The sequence below is a fragment of the Asterias amurensis genome, chromosome 7, assembly GCF_032118995.1.
Source record: "Asterias amurensis chromosome 7, ASM3211899v1".
NCBI lineage: Eukaryota > Metazoa > Echinodermata > Asteroidea > Forcipulatida > Asteriidae > Asterias > Asterias amurensis.
In genome coordinates, this window is record NC_092654.1 from 15,073,130 (window position 1) to 15,093,203 (window position 20,074).

Below are 20,074 nucleotides of genomic sequence, written 5' to 3' on the forward strand. Positions count from 1 at the left end.
TTAAGGGAGCCGGCGTTATTTCCCAATGAAAAATTAACGCCGGCTTAAGAAGGAAGTTTCAAAAGAGAGCACTAACAGAAATAATTGTAGGCCTACATAATTTTAATACTGTAAGAGATTCGTAGTGTCATTTATTCCATCCGTCCCATCCCTAGCAGTGGATTTTCATCTCAGTCCAATATTTGCAACTGCATATTGCGTCCTTCTTAGTCGATTAGAAAAAGGGAACACTTAAAAAAAAAAGTCGAGCAGAAACAAAAAATTGCCCTGGAGATTCTGCCGTCACATAAAAATACGGCAACCCATACTTTTCCCCTCCATACTTTTCCCCTCGAGTGTTCCGATTTGTCTGCACCGTTAATGTGGTTGGGCGCCCTCTGTTCTTTTCTGCACCGTTAATAGACCTTATCGCAAATACCAATGCGCAAGCGCACACTGTTGAATGAGGTGCATTGTGGGATAGATATGCATCAAATTTTGCTACCAGCTAGACCACAATGCATCTAATTCCAAGCTTTACGCGCGCGCCCCAGTATTTGCGAAAAGGTCTATGTGGTTGGGCGCCCTCTCTGTTGTATGAAAACAACTGGCACACGGGGGAGAAGTGCACTTGTTATGAAAGGGTATTATCTATTTCAGTCTCCGGTTCAGTGCTCTCAACAGTGAATAGTAAGTATTCCATATCGATGTTGTGTAGCAACTAGTCACGACAGATCAATAAACTAGCAGGCTACAATTGAGCAATATTTACTTTTGTACAATACGGCTTGGCACGTCACGAAGGATTAACTTGGTCTACTTTGCATAATACTAGTTTACTACATGTGTGAAAACGATATGTCATTCTTGGTTTTGTTTGCTGATCAAGTTTTATGACTGACCTGGTGTTTGTGTTCTGTATCTTGGTTTTGGTTGAATGCCGAACCACCGAACCAAGCTGATGTTTCTCTGAACAACGGCTGGGCAATGGTGCAATGCACTGCAAAACATCGGTGAACTTGGGCCGACTACACTGGAACTGGAAGCAGTCAAGCAGGGATTAGAAGATGCAGAAAAGACTAAAACAAGTAAAACAGTAAACTGGACTCACAAGAACTCTGAAGCCTGTGTGTGTGTGTGCAGTGTGTCTGAAATAAGGCAAGTGAACTTTTAAATCGTTCATATAAATATAATAATATAAGAGTACGTCCTAAGGTAAGACTTAAGAGGATGGACCAAACAATATCAAAACACTATCAATCATTTGAGGGTTTTGAACTCGATCTTGATCGTGATGTTTGAAGTTGAAGGAACAATACAACTCTCACCTCAACAACAATATATTTACAAATACAATGTCAATGGGCCTAACTTACTCCTAGAACTATTTCGGTTTCGTCCGGCTATCGTCTCCCGTAACGGGAGACGATAGCCGGACGAAACCGAAATAGTTCTAGGAGTAGGCCTAACTAAGGCTAAATAAAATGGGTACTATATTATTCCTCCATGACATGAGTGCTAGTTCTACCAAGAAATAACTCCCCGTAGTCGTAGAAGTACTGTAGGAGAGGCCCACTCCTTTTTAAAAACAATTTTGACATCTGAAGGGAAATTACTTTGCAGTTTATTTATTTCTGTGCAGTAAATGTCTTTGAGAGTATTGAAAATTATTATAAATGGAGGTCACAAAAAGGGACAAATGATATGTTGTATGATGACACTGCAGATTTTTCCACTGACTGATTTGTATTGTTGTATCTGTATGACGATCTTGTAATGTACTGTAAACAAACTATAGAGTAGCACTGCAGGTTTTTATATATAACGTAAATTTTAAATAATTTTGTTGCGTTACAGTTACCTATTTTGGTGCTGACATTGGGTTAGTTGCGATGATCGTGTAACCCTCATGATCCTCCGACCTTCGAGAGGATGGACATGATGGAAGGGTCGGGAGAATGTAGGGTTACGATCATCACACTACTGTTGGGTGTGTTTTCACTTGGTTCATTGATTTTTAAGCCATTATATACATGTAGGGCCTACACTTTCGGAGCAGAAAAAAAAAAGTTCACAGATTTACAAATAATTAACAGGGTTTACAGAAGGTCACGGTAAAAGACTTCTCATGAAATATTATTTCATGAAATGCTTTACTTTTTGAGAAAACATTGAAACATTTATCAATTCTCGTTTTTACGAGAATTAAAGATTTATTTTAAACACATGTCATGACACGGGAAACGTGCGGAATGAAGGGTGGGTGTTCCCGTTATTTTCTCCCGACTCCGATGACCGATTGAGCCTAATTTTTCACAGGTTTGTTACTTTAATTATATATAAGTTGTGATACACGAAGTGTGGGCCTTCAAAAGCTTTGGACAACACTGTTTACCGAAAGTGTCCAATGGCTTTAAAAGCAAATTTAAGAACTGCAAAGGAATTTTCATTTATTTGCAGATTGTGGTACTGCTTATGATAGTATCCCAAATAGCGTACCAAGTGTCAAGACTTTTATTTTATGGTGAGTGATGACATAAGGTGAACTTAGTCAATACTTTTTATTAGTATTGGAATTATTGAAACTATTTTTCTCTCATCCACTTAATCTTGAAAAAGTAATTTTTGTAATCTTTTATTCAATTGCAGGACTCTACATAAAACTTGAAACCGAATCTTCTCCAACTTGGAGTACAAACCATTTATTACCATGAGTGAGTGGAGTTTACGCCAAAAACTGCGGGAGGTAAGATGAGCTGCTCTATTTGGCACAGTATTCAAATTTTAAAATAAATGCTTTAAAACTAACTTTATTGCTTTAAACTGTGGACCAGCTAAAAGGGATTGCCTACGATGGTAATTGGAACCCTCTGTTTGTTTCAGTCATAGCTGTAGACCCACATACTGTCCATAAAACTTACCTGAGAAACTTTCGTTTCAAAAGGTCGTAGCGTTTTTGAGATATATAGCCGAATATCTGGATTATACATGCAGGAAGAAATAACTTAACTTAATTTAACTTAAATGCATTTATAAAGCGCTTTAACACTGTTACTGAAATGTTACTGACACTTCTCAGATTCATCTTGGAAAAGTTTCCGTAACCTGCCACCACTTTGCATTCGTTATGAAATAATGTTGTACTTATCTAATTTACTCAAAATAAGAAATTGTTGGACTAAATTAGTGAAAAAGTGGTGGCAGGTCAGAAGACGGAAAGTTTCCCTTCAACCTTTTTGGGGATATAGAATGATATCTTAAAAGCAGTAGCCATGAAATTGGACCCAGATTACATTTCCTTTTATCACCATAAAGGATAAAAGGCCTTATACTCAGCGCAACCTTCATTGTACTTTGCATGTTCCCAGCTTTACACACAGGGCATATATTATATATTGCAAGCACTAAGTTGTTGTTTCCCCTGTGCTGCATAGTGCAGAGTTCCAAACTCATAGCTGTGTTTCTGGGTCATGCTGTATTACATTTAGGTAGCAAATCGATGTATAACATTGTTTTTGTTTCAACCAATCAAAGCGCCAGAAGTTTTGTTTTTTTAGGCTTGTTAATTTTATCTCTCACTTCGTCACAGTCATTCGTTTGGAATAGATGTGTATTCTGAAGCAAAGCATTCACAGGCCTGTATGATGTATGCATCGTTTTTGAAAGGGCAAGGGCAACAAGGCATTTTCTACTTGGTAAAGGAAATTGTATTTTTCTACTGTAGAGCATTATAGGGGCACCAAGGCATTGACCAGGGGGCATGGAAGCAATCGCCTTCGTTGCCTCTGGGAAGTATCAGGCCTGCATTCATTTATCCAATATTTGAATAATAATTTCATTACTTTATTTTTTTCCTCTATCAGTCAGTGATTGACGCTGTCAACCGAGGTGACCAGACCGAGGTAGAGACGCTACTAAATAAAGGAGCTGATGTGAATGAAGGAACTGGGGGATATCTAGCCAAACAGACGCTACTACTGATTGCTATGCAGAAAGGACATGTCAATGTTGCCAATCTTCTTGTAGACAGGGGAGCTGATCTTACTGCTACAGTCATGGTGAGTGTTTCATACTGAGTGTAAGAGGCATTGGAGAAAGCTAGGGTCAGACAATGAGTGTCATAGTTCAGACCGTACTCTTCTAAAGCATTTTGATAAGTAGCCAACCACGCTAATAAGTCTCTGGATTTAACTTGCCCATGGGAAGTTTTAGTAGCCCTAAACTTGTCATATAAATGTATCTTTCTAATGCACTAATGGTAGCAATCACAACCAGCATAACAGACTAAAGAAGTTACACTGTTAGCTCTCAAAAATATATTAACCCATTTCATGTATTTTCCACATCTGAATTGAAGAAAAATGTGCATTTTTAACAAATAGGGTGCACAGTTTTGAGTAGCCCACAGGGCAAGTTGAGAGGTGGTGTTTACTAGCCCGTAGCAGTTTTTACTAGACAAAAAATACGCTGGCTACTAGGTGTTAAGGGTGAGCCCCGTAGTTGGAGAAAGTTTGGGTCTTTTGAGTTTTCATGAATGGATAAATGACCTGTTTACACTTGAAGTGGTGTGCTACAAACTCAGAACACTCTGATTTTTAATTGATTCCATTCTTGTACAACAACTGGACAAAGGTCAGAAATCAAGTGTTATACAAGAACCTCATGAAAAGGGATATTACAAAGCATGTTTTCCAATACCAAGTGCCCTCCAGGTTGGGTTTGGGTGAAACAATGCGAAGCATGGTAGTGCTTGTGCAGGCTGCACAATGGAAAGATCGGGGGGATATTTCCGTCAGCTAAACTGGCTGACAGCAAACAATTGAGGGAACTCCAAAGTTGTTCCGGTTACGATAAATTGTCTGCCTTCAAGGCGCTGGGCACTTTTGGTAATTGTCAAAGACCAGTCTTCTCACTTCCTGTATCTCAACATATATGCATAAAATAACAAACCTGTGAGTATTTAAACACCCTTGTCACACAATTTGTGTGCTTTCAGAATGCTTGAATTTTTGACCTCAGCTGAGATCTCGAAATCTGTTCAAATATTTTAGTATACTTCTTTCTCAAAAAAACTACGTTACTTCTGAGTTATTGTTTTATACTATCAACAGCCCCCCATTACTCGTTACGTTTACCAAGTAAGGTTTTATAATAATAATTATTTTGAGTAACGACCAATAGTGTCCAGTGCCTTTCACCAATCCAGTATAATTTGGCAGCCAAGTGATTTGAAAACAGTATTATAAAAACTTGGGCCCAATTTCATAAAGTAAAGCAGAATATACTGCCTAGCCAATTTCTTTGCAAGAAGCAAAAATGAGTGTGTTACTTGTTGTTGCAACAATGTCAACTTTATGGAATTTTTGCTGGAAACCAAGCTTCAATCAACACTTACAAACCAGTTTCTGCCAGGTTTTTTTTCTCTGTGCTTACCAAGGTTTTATGGTTATAAATGGGCTTTATGTAATTGGGCCCAGGGGCCAATTTCATAGAGCTGCTTAAGCAAAAAATTTGCTTAAGCATGAAAATAGCTCGCTTATTTTACACATGTTACTGGCCAAAATTTCATGCCATATACATTGCTTATGACTAGTATTTAGCTGTTGTTTACTTAGCATAACAATTGAGTGGAGTCTTGGCCGGTAATCTGATTTTACTAAGCAATGAATTTTTTGCTTAAGCAAAATTTTGTGCTTAAGCAGCTCTATGAAATTGGGCCCAGGTCTGTATCATTGAAGAAGTCAGTTTCAATTTGGTAGAAAATAAACTGGTTTAAAATAAATGAATCACCAGGGCTGTGCACACCTGAAGTAATCTTCACTGTTAAAGGTAGTTGACACTATTGGTAATTACTCAAAATAAATTATTAGCATAAAACCTTATTTGGTAACAAATAATGGAGATGAAACAAACTCTGAGAAACGGCTCCCTCTAAAGTGAGGGAAAGAAGTAATTTTCCATGAATTTGATTTGGAGACCTTAGGTTTAGAATTTGAGGTCTCGAAACCAAGCATCTGAAAGCACACAACTTCGTATGACAAGGGTGTATTTTTATTTCATTATTATCTCGCAACTTTGACAACCAATTGAGCTCAAATTTTCACAGGTTAGTTATTTTGTGCATATGTTGAGATATACCAAGTGAGAAGACTGGTCTTTGACAATTACCAATAGTGTCCAGTGTCTTTAAGTGTTATAATAATTATTCCAATTTCCATTTGTTGTATATTCAGGTGAATAAGAGAGAGCTGACGGCCCTTGATATTGCGAAGGAGAAGGAATTACTGCCTCTGGTCAGTGTTATCCAGAAGAAGACGGAAGCCAATCAGGTATCTATGAACTTCAAAAAAATCAATTTCTCAATTTAGTAATCAATGTCCAACCAACTGTCGTTATTACAAGGTCGCTGGGACTGGCCAAATTACATCTGGAATGATGTTAATACATTGTAAATGGACAGCAAAACAAAGAAAGAAACACAAAGCGGTCTGAAATCGGACTTCAGAATGTACTTATAAAAAGTTACTCTTAGGGTTGACTGTGAAGATCGTTTGACTGTACATTCTGTTGAAAATGCCTTTGGTAATTGTCACAGACCAGTATGTATTCCAACAAATGCATCAACAAAGCTGTTTCAGGCCTGAAGTTTTTTAATATTTGAGTGAGAAATTACATACATGTATCTGTGATGACTAAGAATGACATGACATAACCGATAACAGTGATTGACACGATGACTGTTGAATGACATGATGAATGAATGACCGTTTTTGTTTTTGTTTTCTCAGAGGTTACTCTTAGCGGTTCAGGAGGGCAACTCAGACAAAGTGCAGACCGCGCTTAATACCGGAGCTAACATCAATATGCTGACTAAGGTAAACAACACCCTTAGAAACAGTCAACCGGTATTACAGACAATATTTAAACAAGCGGACAATCTCTCAAGCGCAAATCGTGTCCTCTATTTGAACTTTGTTACTTGATATGTTGACATTTCTGACTATTAAGGCAATTTAAAGATATGAAGTCATAAAGACGAGCAGATTTCTAATACCTGTGATCAGTGTAATGGGAGTGATTGAGATAGCACACATCACTATGGACACAGTCTCATTAGTAAACGAAAAAAGCCACATATGATTCTAAACCTCAAAAGACTACAATGGCCAAAGTCAGCTAGTACCAAACGGCTGTAAATTATGACTTTAAATCAACCCCAAAAGTCATTTAGTTGGGCTCGAATTGGGGGGGGGGGGAAATCCACAATTCTACAGGGTTTGTACATGTATCTCAAAGCTGTTACTGGACTAGCAAATGTTTTACCAGCGTCAAAATAAGAAAAAAAACTTCACAATAAAACCTGGTTCATACTTCCTGCGAATGCGAATGCGAAGCAAATTTGACGTGAATTTGACGTCACAACCCTCCTTTCGCAGCGATATTCGCAGGTGAGTAGAGCAGAGGGCAACTGCTGCGAATTATTCATTGCGAATTTGTGACGTCAACATTCGCTTCGCATTCGCATTCGCAGGAAGTATGAACCGGGCTTTAAACATGATCTGGTTTTGTTTGTCTTAAGGATAATCATACTTTGATAATTTCAACACTTAAGTCAATTCTGTACATCGCTTCAGACAGAAACTCAAGTCAGACTTATTTTTTATCTAATCTGTTCGATACGATTCTGTCTGGAATAACCACCCTCAGAACCACCCTTAAATTGTGGTATTATTATTGTTTTAAGGCTGTTATTATTATTTTAACTAAGAGAGATTTGCGGTAACACCATGTGAATATCTCTTTGAGTGTTGGTTGTGAAAAGAACCGGTGGTTAAACATTCTCCTGAAGAAAGATCAGAGCATCCTGATCGAAATGTTGAGTCGTTAACCACCAGTTCTTTTCAGAACCAACAATACTCCAGAGAGATAACCTCATGATGTTATCCCGCAAACCTCTCTTAGTTATACTTCCACCACGCAAGGTTTCAAATCCTACTTATTATTATTTGAGTTATTAATTTGATTTTGTCTTATCAGGACGGTGAATCTGTTCAGATGAATCTATTACTGATTGCTCTCAGTCAGGGCCATATAAACGTAGTCCAGTTGCTAATACAGAGAGGGATAGATCTACATTACACAGTCACTGTAAGTTCCTGTAGCACTCAAACAATGTATGAATCTTAAAGCCATTGGACACTTTCGGTACAAAAAAAAAATTTAAAAGTTCACAGATTTACCAATAACTTACAGGGTTTACAGAAGGTAATGGTGAAAGACTTCTCTTGAAATATTATTGCATGAAATGCTTTTCTTTATGAGAAAACATTTAAACATATCAATTTTCATTGTCGAGAATTACGGATTTATTTTAAACACATGTCATGACACGGCGAAACATGCGGAAACAAGGGTGGGTTTTCCCGTTATTTTCTCCCAACTCCGATGACCGATTGAGCTTAAATTTCCACAGGTTTGTTATTTTATATATAAGTTGTGATACACGAAGTGTGGGCCTTTGGACAATACTGTTTACCGAAAGTGTCCAATGGCTTCAATGTGCAGTTGTAACAGGCATGATATTCTTCCTACTTTAGTCTGATTTTCGAATGTTTTGCCTTAGGAAAAATCTGAATAATTGTGATTAATTGGCCTGAAATGTCTACTCAAGCCCACACCACAAGAACATGTGGGCCAGCTCCTGTACTCAATAAAAATGTCCGACTTTTTTTTTTAAGGAACAAGTATCATGTCTTTTTGTGGTAAACTCTGGTTAAGGCCTCCATGTATGACCACGGTTCTCTTCAGAACAGTGATAAGGAAACTGAGGACCTTTTATATGCCTTGAGCTCCGGCTTTGGCTTGAGCTCCGGCTATGGCTTGGGCTCCAGTTCTGGCTTGAGCTCCAGTTCTGGCTTGAGCTCTGGTTCTGGCTTGAGCTCTGGTTGTAACAGGGAACGCTGTCCACCGTAGGTTCTCTCACAAAAATGGGAAACTAACATCATGGGCTTAAGGTGGATAATTTAACAGACGGCCCTATCAGCAGAAGAATGTTTTACGCAGTTCGCCATATGGGGGGACAGAATCTTCGGGGGGACAGACTCTCCTGCCACACCGGCTTGGGCTCTGGTTCCGGCTAGGGTTCTTGCTTGGGCTCCGGCTTTGGTTTAGACTTGGGCCCTGTCATGAATTTTTGAGCAGTATACAACATGTACATTTTTCACAGTGTTTTAACATCAAAAGGAGCCTGGAGATGAATTCAGAACCAAGCGTGGGAAAAGGCTCTTAGTTTTATAGGGGATAACGATGTCATCAAAATCTCCTCTATGAAGAAGAGGTGGCCTTGAAAAATACCTATGGTGAGATAAGTCTCATGTACTGTCCACTATTGACCACTTGCACCAATGTCACATGCCATAGTCTGCCTTGCTCGCAAATTCACTGGGAATTAAAATCTCATGTTATGTGAGAGCCGAATAGCCTTAAATCCGCACAACTATTTGATGCCTACTTTTATTAATGTTATTATTAATCTTGTTTATTGTTCACATAGTTTCCTGACCAAACTGAACCAGAATCGGCACGGAGTTTTGCGAAGCGACTGAACCATGACAATGTGGTTGAACTTATCGACAACGTAATGGAAAAGAAGAAAACAAATCAAGTATGTATAATATTCATCTAAACTTTCTGGGACTACATTGTTGAAGACCAAAAAGCTTTATCCTCCCAAAGTGTCATGCCCAAGACATCTAGTAGGGTGTCATGGCCGAGTGGTTAGAGCATGGAATTCAGGTTTCGACTCTTAAGTCATCAGAGTGTGGTGTTCAGGTCCTGCTTGTGACACTTGTGTCCTTGAGCAAGATAGTTGCTTCTCTTTACCCTCAGGTATAAATGGGTACCTGCAGGGATAGAGGTTGACAGTTGCCCGGGTTGTATTCTGATTGTACTCCATTATTTTGAGGCAAAACCGTGTGAAATTAGGGGTCTGGTTTTACACATCTTTTGATGACAGTTTTTATACTTTTGTTTTAACCTTGACAGCCCCTGTACAACTTGTAACTATTGTGCATGTCTAAAGATTTTAAATAAATAAATAAATAAATAAAATAAATAAAATGAAATGGAAATGCCAGATTTTACCTAGTGATCATCCATTCTGCATTCAATACATATTTTCCCATTGATAAGTTATTGACTTAAAAGAAAACCAACGGGAACAACTTGTCTAATAACATAAGCTGTTTTTATTAATAAAGTGTCTTCAATCTTTGTTTGCAGGATGAACGCAAAATGAACGCAAACTCACACGACAACTTTACAGTGGTACGTATTCAATCAATTGTGTAACAGTTTTATTTAAACGGATAAGAGAATAGGCTTTTTCAAAACAATTTTAAAATTAAGGAATCTTTATGTTTACACAAACAAAAATAAAATGATCTGTAGAAACTACTTACCAGTCAAAAGGAACCATGGTATAACCGCCAACAAATTGGTCTCATGTTTTGACCCTGTCAGAGTCTTTCTCAAAGGCTACCTTTTGAGAAAGATTTATAGTGAGAAAGACTCTGCTAGGTCAAGTTAATAAGAGCAATGGCAATTAATTTTTTGTGCAGCTATAAAAATGTGTGTGATTTTTTTTATCACATAGCAGTCAGCTCACACATCATTCAAGCAGCCATCTTACACAGGCCTTAACTTGTCAGAGTGTCTTTTTGTCTTTCTCCTAGGCAGCCCATCTTTTAATTTGCCTGTTTCTCTCCGGATTAATGTTGTCAAAATGTCAATTTCCTTGTGTTTTCCTTGTTATATGTGTGGTCTTGTTTTACCCTGTGCCTTTGTTTTGTATCGTAAGTTTTATCATCTATTCAATTTTCGCTGTAATGGGCAATATTTATATTTTATATCTATTCAACTAAAATGTGTATATTTCTTCTACATTTTGTGTTAATGAGTTGCTCCATCTTTTTATTGTACGATAATCTTGTGGTTTTTTTGTAGAAACATTATTAGTAACTTAATTATCTTTAAATATTTCCTGTCTTGTAGAATTTGTTAGTTTTTTTGTGTGTATATTTTCATACTTAAAAAGTCTTTTCTTTTGTGCAGTGTATTTTTGTTCACTATTTAATACAATATTTTTTAGTGATTTTCGACTGTTCAAAATTTAATGTAAAGAGCTTAAATCATTCGATGAAAAGCTAAATAAATGTTGATTAATAATAACAATAACGCCTGAGTGATCTTAATTGATATCATTGTTATCCTGCAGGAACCTGTTGCCAAGTCAACGGGAGGGATTGTAGACATAGAGGATGATGAAGATGAACAGGTGAGTCACATGATTAGCAGGATTCATTGTCACATGACTTGCGGGTTTCACTGTCACATGACTAGCGGGTTTCACTCATCAGTTATAGTTGTCTGCAGTGTATCTTTGTAAATATAGCCTTGTGAAATTGTAAAGTTCATTGAGGGATCTGTGATTCAGAGTGCGCTATATAAATGCTGTTTTATTTTTACTATTATTATTTTTCAGGTACAAATGGAAAACAGTTCTGACTTAAGAGACACCAGAAGGCTACCACGATCCAGTAATTGTGTTATATCTTGATGTTAGCGATCTCAGCAGCTATTTAACAGCCCTCGTTGCATTTTCCCAGGACTTATAGGTTTGCCTAAAGACAGTGGACACTATTGGTAATTACTTAAAATAATTGTTGGCAAATAAACTTACTTGGTAGCGGGCAATGGAGAGCTGTTGATAGTATAAAACATTGTGAGAAAGGGCCCCTCTGAAGTATTATAGTTTTTGAGAAGGAGGTAGTTTCTCACTCAAATAATAAAATACATCAGGCCTGTAGCCTTTTATTAGGAATCTGAAAGCACACAAATATGTGCAAGGGGTGTTTTTTCCTTCATTATTCTCTTGCAACTTTGATGACCAATTGAGTCAAAATTTTCACAGATTTGTTATTTTATGCATAGGTGGGATACACCAAGTAAAAATACTGGTCTTTGAAAAAATTCAAAATGTGTCCAGTGTCTTTAGTGGAGGGTATACCTTTGGTAATTGCTCCAACAATTAATGACATATTAAAACTTACTTGGTATGAAGCACAGCAGCTGTTGCTACAATGTATAACATTTTGAGAAAACAATTCCCTCCAAATTAATGTGGCTTTAGAGAGACCAATTCAAAAACATTTTCTTGATCTGAGGAATGTTTCTGCTTTCTCGGATTGTGGATTCCAATTGCAGATTTTTCATTTCTTTCTGTTGGGATACTGCTCGAGATTTTGGTCCAAATCTCAAAAACGCTTTCACCTCTTGAAATTAAACTTTCACAGATTATTTTTGTGTATATAGCTACATATAGGTAGAATAAAAAAAAATCAAGCATTTCCAAAAATCAACTGTATACTTTGCCTACACATACAAGTGGTGAATTGTTTGACTGGGTGCTTGATCATATTTTACATTCCAAAATATTATTTTTCTTAATACAATAAAAAGGTCGTGTATTTTTCGTGACACTGGTTTTTATCACAGTTAAACTGTGGAAGAGTTTTAAACACAATGTATGCACCTCACAATTTCTACCATTTAAATTTCCTGCTGAAGAGGAGGACATTGTGATTTGAAAAACATTTTCCTTGCATTTATAATGTTATTACTCTTTTTTTTGTGGCAAGAATTTTTTTATTTTATGAGATATTGCCTAACATCACAAGGCCATGGGACGGCCACTTCAAGGTGATGGCTACACTTAACTGATTTGGGCTGTTGACCCATATCAACTGTCACCAGGGGCATGTTGCCACCTACTCCTGGGGCTGAACAGGGTTACCCCTTCAGTCAGGCATGGGTATCATCCACTTGGAGCCTGACTGGTAAAGCAGAATGCTCTACCTTCCCAAATTGATACAAATCAATTACGGTTAAGTGCCTTGCTCAAGTGTCATGACAGGGATTCGAACCCACACTCTGCTGCTGCTGACAACGCCAGAGATTGGGTTCGTGACCTAGAGCACTGGGCTACGACATGCCTTGAAAATGTGAACAGTATGTGCATCCTGAAGGTGGTGTTGTGAGAAGATTAGGACCATCTTAGTGATGGTTATAGAAGTTACTTGCTCAGGGAAATCTTTGAGCCAGTAAAATCTTTATCCACTGATTCTTCACTGTCTGTGATGTCTTGAATTGTGGTGTGATTTTTATTTGAATATGTAGGCATATTCTGTGTCCTTTTGCTCTTATGTGATATTTTTGTGGAGGATGTCAAGGAATCGTGTGAAAGTTTCTGCTGAATACTGTGTCTATTTGCTGAGAAAACATCAACACAATATAGTGTAATCAGAAACTGGTTTAAGTAGATTAAATAAAATGATCTCATTATTAATGTACTTTCATCATTTCATGTTAAACAGAATTTATTTTAATTAGATAAACAATCTTTATGCTGCCGTCCAAGTTCATCATCCTTCCTTTTAACTATTACAAACATGTTTATGTAATTTGTGTGTGTTTTGTGTGGAATACCGATATATTTTACAGGAATATATTTTATATATTTTTGGATAATTTACAAATGTTGTATTTTCTGTATATGGAGAATGATCTTCAAATTTGACATGACTTTACTATGAACCGAGTCTTGATTTCAGCTCAGATTAATCTTAAGCTCGAATCAGTCTTAACTGCTAAGCAGAATGTGATGTTGCAACACAAATCACAAGGATAATACCAACAACTCATCTTAAGATGAATCTTAGCTTTGTGAAATTAAGCGTTGCAGGAAAAGTCAAAAACTGATTGCAATACCTATCTAAGCCTTGCAGGTAAAGTCTAAAACTGATTGCAATACCTATTCCACTCAGCAGCTGCATCCGCTACAGCAAGAAACTATTTGGCATTGCACTTTTATTACACAACACAAAATAATCAATGTAATTTTAGTGCTTTGAGTATTTAAACACTTTAAACAAAAATTATTTTTCAGAGTTTTTATTTTGACAGGAAGCTATAATTTCATACAAATGGATCTTTGTTTATGAGTGTATAAAACAATGTTAAGAATGTCAACACAACTGTAGTACCATGTACAATGTCTGTGATAAATAAACTCTTAATTGTAAATGATTGTTTGAGTGGTTTGTTAACACTTTTGTTAGTCATTTTCCAAGACAACACTATATCATAGTAACGTAAACGTGATAACTCGACAGAGGGCGCGCTTTTCTTCTTGGTTTCATTTCGGTTGACAACTGTGTCTATCGAACCAAGAATTGACTTGCCCATGGTAGAGTATGGACTTTCGCAAAGATAGCGGGTAATATGGTGCACTGCCGATGGTAGCGAGGCTGGGAAATAATCCATGCCAAGGTCTGGAACCAAGAGTACCCTTTTTTTTAATCATAAAGCCTGATGGGAGGGTAATCACCGAAAAGATTTTTTTTTTGAGGATTATAGGAGGCCGGGCGGGTGTCTTAAAGTATTTCGGGAGATCCCAAGGGAGTCGCAGTTTTAACCACGAGTAGAATAGATAATAAAAAATACTTGTTCTTGCAAGGTATGAGGAGCTACATTTTGAAGTATGAGATCTATTCCTTTATAGCACAATGTGATGGTTTACAAAGTGCAGTGGCGCAATATGCTGCTGATCAGATCACAAACACTGTATAAGGGGTCAACCCCTTCTCTTTTCAATAGAGTGCACTGGGTTCTTTTACGCGCATTACAACCACATGGCTTTTGGCTAACCTACATGTATGGCTTTTTGTCCTATCTGAAGGACGCAGCAATAATGGTTTTGTGTCTTGCTAAAGGACACAAATGTCACAACCGGGACACAAACCCACACTCAGCTGATTAAAAAACACCCCGAGTTCCCTGTTTTTAAAACATCTTAAAAACTAGATTGACCTAGAGGCCTTGACCAAGAAACTGCTATCGCCATGGGTATAGTATGCTGGTTGCTATGGGTGTTAGTACTTTGATACATGGTTGCTGCGTGTGTAGTGCGTCAAATTCCGAGGCTGTCTAGTACACATAAGACATATCATGCGACATGCTCTAAACCAATCAAAAGGCAGATTCCTTGAGATGGGTGTTATAAATACCTTTATTCAGTAACTTATGTTTTGAGACAAAAATGGTGGACAGTGGACATCATGTTTTCTCCTGGCTTTAAGCCTCCAGCAACGGATGTATTTATTTATTTATTTATTTATTTGTTTCATAATCCTGCAAAGTAAAATTAATCATTTAATAAATCCATCATATTGAAAGAAAAAAAATTAAAATAGAGAAATTTAACAAATTAGTATCTCAAATACATATTCTTGTGCATCCAGAATTTATCTTCAAACAAGTATAAATACAGTGACGTTGGGCCTAATTGCTTTAACATCTATATAGACTGTAAAATATCTTAAATATATTTTTGAAAATGGGCTACACTTACTGTACAACTATCTAATAATAGGCCTACAAGTATGGTGGGTTTTTATGAATAATAAGTGGATGGGAATGCATTTAACTGGATCAGTGTGAATTACAGACACACAACTAAATACAAGTACAAAAATCCCTAATCAGAAACCATGTATACATAGGAAAAAGTATTATATTTTACATTTTATTTATATTACATATTTATTCATAATATATGAGATATTCCACTTGCATTTTCATATTGTCATCAACTGACAACTAGCATTTTGGCAAAATTTAGTTTTCTTTCTCCATTGACAATCAGCGAAAAAGATTACAACTGAATAGCCTTATTTGAAAAACCTCATGGGTGACAAATAAGTTTAGTCATTCTACAGTCAATTTATAATAAGGGTTGAGCCGGTTTATATTTCCTGCGAATGCGTGTTTGACCTCTCACGGCTGTTATCGCTTTGAATGTTTCGCAGGAGTTGAACACAACTTAGCTGTTTCAAATTATTTTTTTGCAAATTTGTAACGTCAATTTTTTGTTTGCTTTCGCAGCAAGTATAAACCAGGCTTTAATCTGAAACTAACGTGGGGTTCTATCTTTTTCTACAAAGCTGTTTTGTTACAAGGAAGACAGAAGGGGATTTCTGTTCTTTATCAAAACAAAAGGGGGTTTCTGTCTTTTTTGTTTGCTAAGACTCTTCAGTATTATCCACTATAATATCTATCTAAAGTTAATAGTTGTTGCTTGCCATGTGTTATATACTACATTCCATCAGTCATTCACATGATTTTGAAACATTCAGTTAATGTTCCAGAGTGGGTTCAGTCAACAGTAAAATTCACTGTTGTAAAAAAATATATGTACAAGGTAGCAAAACCCTTAAACAACCAAAGCACATCCATTTGCCCGATATTCTTAGCCAGAGAAAGGGAACTATAGCAAGAACATTCAACAAGTATTAGTTATCTCAAAAAAAGCGAGACATATCTTATCTCCAAGTTAGCAAAGAAAAGATTTGAATTTCTCATCTGACTTTTAAAAACCAGCATAACTGGAGGAAATTTATCTATAAATACTTTGTAATATGAGTTGTCTAATGTTGGCAAATAATGTGGTTATTTAATCATACAATTACTGTGTAACATCTCAAAATCACTTGGTGGGAAACTACAATTCTACAATTTCGTTGCTATAATGTCTTATAATTATCTTTAAATAAAACCCATAAATTTATAAAATTCAGTTCCAAATCAGAGTGAAGTGGATATATATATTTATTCAAAACATTGAATCATGCATTAATATTAGAGCTGTTTCTTCTATCGATCCGTCAATAATTTTAACATCAACTGGGTTATGACTAAAGGAAATTGCACATTCTAGGGGATTACTTTTTATAGGGAAAAGTGCTAACTGTACTATGTATTGTAAAATTACTTAGTTCGGGTTTCCGCACTGTTCGCTGCAGCCTGAAACAGTATGCATATTTTATTATGTAAACGGGCCTATAAGCCATACCAATATCTTAATATACTCCATAACAAACCAAAGATGAAGTATGTCTATAAAAACATTTCACTCACTAAAATGATAAGTTTCTATAAAAAAAGGTTGTCTTGTTGTCCAGAAATGGAATTCTTGCACTTAATTTATTTTAATAAAATTATAAATTTTCAAAATTTCAGTTACTTAGTCAACTTTTATAAGCACAATCTTTGCAGGACAATTGGAATGATTATATCATTCAAAATAAACATTTTCCAATAATTGGTTTTAAAAAACTAAATTTTATCAGAAATGCTTTAAATTATACTAAATCAACAAATAAAAATGGTTTAACCAAAGGAGCATTAAAAAAAAGACTGGGGGTATAACTGATTCTTCCATTTCAAATAAAACTAAACCAATTAGTTCAAGGATAAAATCTAAGTGGCCATTACTAGCAATGTCTCATCTTAATTTAATAATTAGTTTATCACTCTGCAAATTAATTTGAAGGCTACATATAAAATAAGAAAAGCCTGCGCAAAAAGAAGAATGAGTCTTTGTCCAATTCGACCTCATTCCAGTGAAAGCCCATGTCTGAACAATGAGTACAAAATACTGTGTATACTTAACACAGTATACTGACACTTAATAATGTATCTGGTGTGTATGTCTAGTTTGAATCCAATTCCAAGATTATTAATTTATATACAACAGCAAATATTCAAAAAATTGGGTGTAGGGTATTTTATATGGACTTGTTTTAAAAGATGTGGTTTTCAATGGGTTTGTTCAATGCTATAAGAACAACTTAATTGACTCATCTCAGCACATCACTGAAGTCACTACATAATATGTACATAATCCCAGTATTTGGGATATTATCATCATAGAGTAACTTACTCTATGTTATCACTAATACTGGGATCGTGTACATAAGCTGTGGAATGAGGTGCAAGCTGGGCCAAAATTCCTGGCTTTGCTTATTGCCAAATTCTGTGCTTACTGTCACCATTCTCCACTTACTTTGCAAGCACCAAATTCCGTCCTTAGTTTGTGTAAGCCTAGTAAGGTGGAGCAAGCAAAAACTCCCTGCTTAACCGTGAAGTCTTGTAGTAATTTTATCATGGAATTCCCTGCTTCCAGAAACACAAATTATTTGCTTAGATGTAAGAAGATTAGTAAGAAGAGCCACGAAATTTGGCCCGATCTAGTTAATGACTAAACTTTGTCACTAACTAGACCACCAAGCACCCCATTCCACAGCTAACAGGCAAAGTAATCCATTCATCTATAGTAGGTATGATGTGAATTGTGAATGTTACAACAGGTGTACTTTAATTTTTAGTTTTGCTTTTACTAATGAAGTCACATTTCCTATTGGTGGGTATTGCCTGACTGAGTACTGAACAAAGAACGAATACAAACATTTTTATACCTTCCAAAAAATTGGTGTATACTCACAAGCATGCGTGAAAGACTTTGTACAAGAACGTACTTTGCGGTATGAAATATTTAATAATTATAGTCTGTATAATAGTTACATAAAGATGCACAAGATTGCATTGTACAATTTTTTATATGAGAATCTTGCATTGCTGGAATGTATTTTAAGGTTATCAGATAAATTATTTGGTTAATATTATAATCATGAATATTGATTACTACTATTATACACAGCATGGAATATTGAGATTGGTAATAAATTAAGTTATTATCAGTGATTGCCCGTTTTAAACCCATTATGACATACACAAAATTTTCCTTGCTGTCCTAGAATTAAAAACATATATGGAATCCCAAAAAGACCAAACATTAGCATCACAACAAGTTTGATTTACCTCCACCCAAGCTGCAATAATTTGCATAATACACGGTTAAAGACATTGGACACTATTGGTAGTATTGTCAAAGACCAGTCTTCTCACTTGGTGTATCTCAACATATGCATAAAATAATGAACCTGTCAAAATTTGAGCTCAATTGGTCTTCGAAGTTGCGAGATAATAATGAAAGTAAAAACACCCTTGCCACACAAAGTTGTGTGCGTTAAGATGATTGATTTTGAGACCTCAAATTCTAAATCTGAGGTCTCGAAATAAAAAAAAACGGTAACTTCAACCAGAATGGGATACTTTTGAGACGCTGGTGGCAGCAGACATAACAGTCTTTTTTTTTTGTGGCTCTGAACGTGCGTAGGTCTGAGCACGCGCACTACTGGTGAAAGCTGTGAAAAAGGACCGGCCCAAAATCTCCCTTTACCTGTTTGCATTCCCTTCTGTACACCGCTCTACCCATGTGGCTTGTGACTTCATAGGAATACCAAGTAATCAAATCACAAGGGAAACATATGAGTGGGTAGATTTTATCATTTTGGTTTGAACAAAAACAAGAACAGGACTTGAACCTCCGATCGCTGGGTTAACGTGCCGGTGCTCTACCAACTGAGCTACATAAAGCCCTAGAGGCTTCTGACATCAGAAAATGCTTACAAGTGAAGAAAACATTATATATCTTATCTTGATTTAAAATGTCCATTTCATAAAAATATTGCATCATAATTTGCTTAAAATACAAGGTTTGTGTTTTTTTGGATGGAACATTCTATTGCCCTGTGAATCCAAGAGATGGGATGATTGGGACCAATTTCATTAAAGCTGTTTAGCAGAAGTTCTGCTTAGCAAAGGATTTTGCTTAGCAAAACATGAGTGGGTCACCAGTCGCAACAATGTAAACTATATGGAATGTTGTCTGGTAACCTGTTTTTGCAAAGCAATATTTTCCTATGCTTGGCAGGTTTCCTTGCTTACGAGCTTTATTAAATTGGACCCTGGTGAGTTACCAGTAGAGTGATGACAGGATTACACTACGCCTGCTACACCTCGGTCTTCAGTCTCAATCACTGGAAGAGTTACTTCCGCTGTTTGCTCTCCATCTTTAGGGGGAAAACATGACAATTGTTAGAATCTTGCTTATATATTATTGTATAATTTGACTCTTTATTCCAATCCATCTCAAATAGGTTAAAAGTGCAAGTGCATTTTCAACATTGGAAACTGTTACAGACACTGGACACTATTGGTTATTGTCAAAGACAAGTTTTCTCACTTGGTGTATCTCAACATATGCATAAAATAACAAACCTGTGAAAATTTGAGC

The 20,074-nt window shown here is 36.4% G+C and overlaps 2 protein-coding genes across 7 annotated transcripts in view; one reads left to right on the forward strand and one right to left on the reverse strand.

The window, feature by feature from the left end:
- The first annotated feature begins 614 nt into the window (after window positions 1-614).
- On the forward strand, window positions 615-13,828 carry LOC139940005 (uncharacterized). Of its 2 annotated transcripts, XM_071936199.1 has the most exons (10): window positions 615-1,137; window positions 2,629-2,725; window positions 3,843-4,037; window positions 6,213-6,308; window positions 6,768-6,854; window positions 8,017-8,127; window positions 9,533-9,643; window positions 10,261-10,305; window positions 11,255-11,314; window positions 11,522-13,828. In XM_071936199.1, the coding sequence occupies exons 2-10, from the start codon at window positions 2,690-2,692 to the stop codon at window positions 11,594-11,596; spliced, it is 816 nt and encodes a 271-aa protein (XP_071792300.1). In that variant the 5' UTR covers window positions 615-1,137; window positions 2,629-2,689; the 3' UTR covers window positions 11,597-13,828. The 2 variants fall into 2 exon arrangements, with proteins under 2 accessions (XP_071792300.1, XP_071792299.1); XM_071936198.1 differs by lacking the exons at window positions 615-1,137; window positions 2,629-2,725 and adding an exon at window positions 3,574-3,674.
- Window positions 13,829-15,145: 1,317 nt separating this feature from the next.
- Window positions 15,146-20,074, reverse strand: part of LOC139939827 (uncharacterized) — an 89,781-nt gene continuing 84,852 nt past the window's right edge. For all 5 annotated transcript variants that reach the window (XM_071935965.1, XM_071935966.1, XM_071935964.1 and 2 more), the window contains one exon: window positions 15,146-19,850. In XM_071935965.1, coding sequence (XP_071792066.1) covers window positions 19,777-19,850 — 74 coding nt within the window. In that variant the 3' untranslated portion in view covers window positions 15,146-19,776. The remainder of the gene's footprint in view (window positions 19,851-20,074) is intronic.

Coding starts and splice junctions, on each gene's coding strand:
- LOC139940005 (XM_071936198.1), top strand. CDS start 3,621: ATGATGTATGCATCGTTTTTGAAAGGGCAAGGGCAACAAGGCATTTTC. Junction 4,038..6,212: donor ATCTTACTGCTACAGTCATG/GTGAGTGTTTCA, acceptor TTGTATATTCAG/GTGAATAAGAGAGAGCTGAC. Junction 6,309..6,767: donor AGAAGACGGAAGCCAATCAG/GTATCTATGAAC, acceptor TTGTTTTCTCAG/AGGTTACTCTTAGCGGTTCA.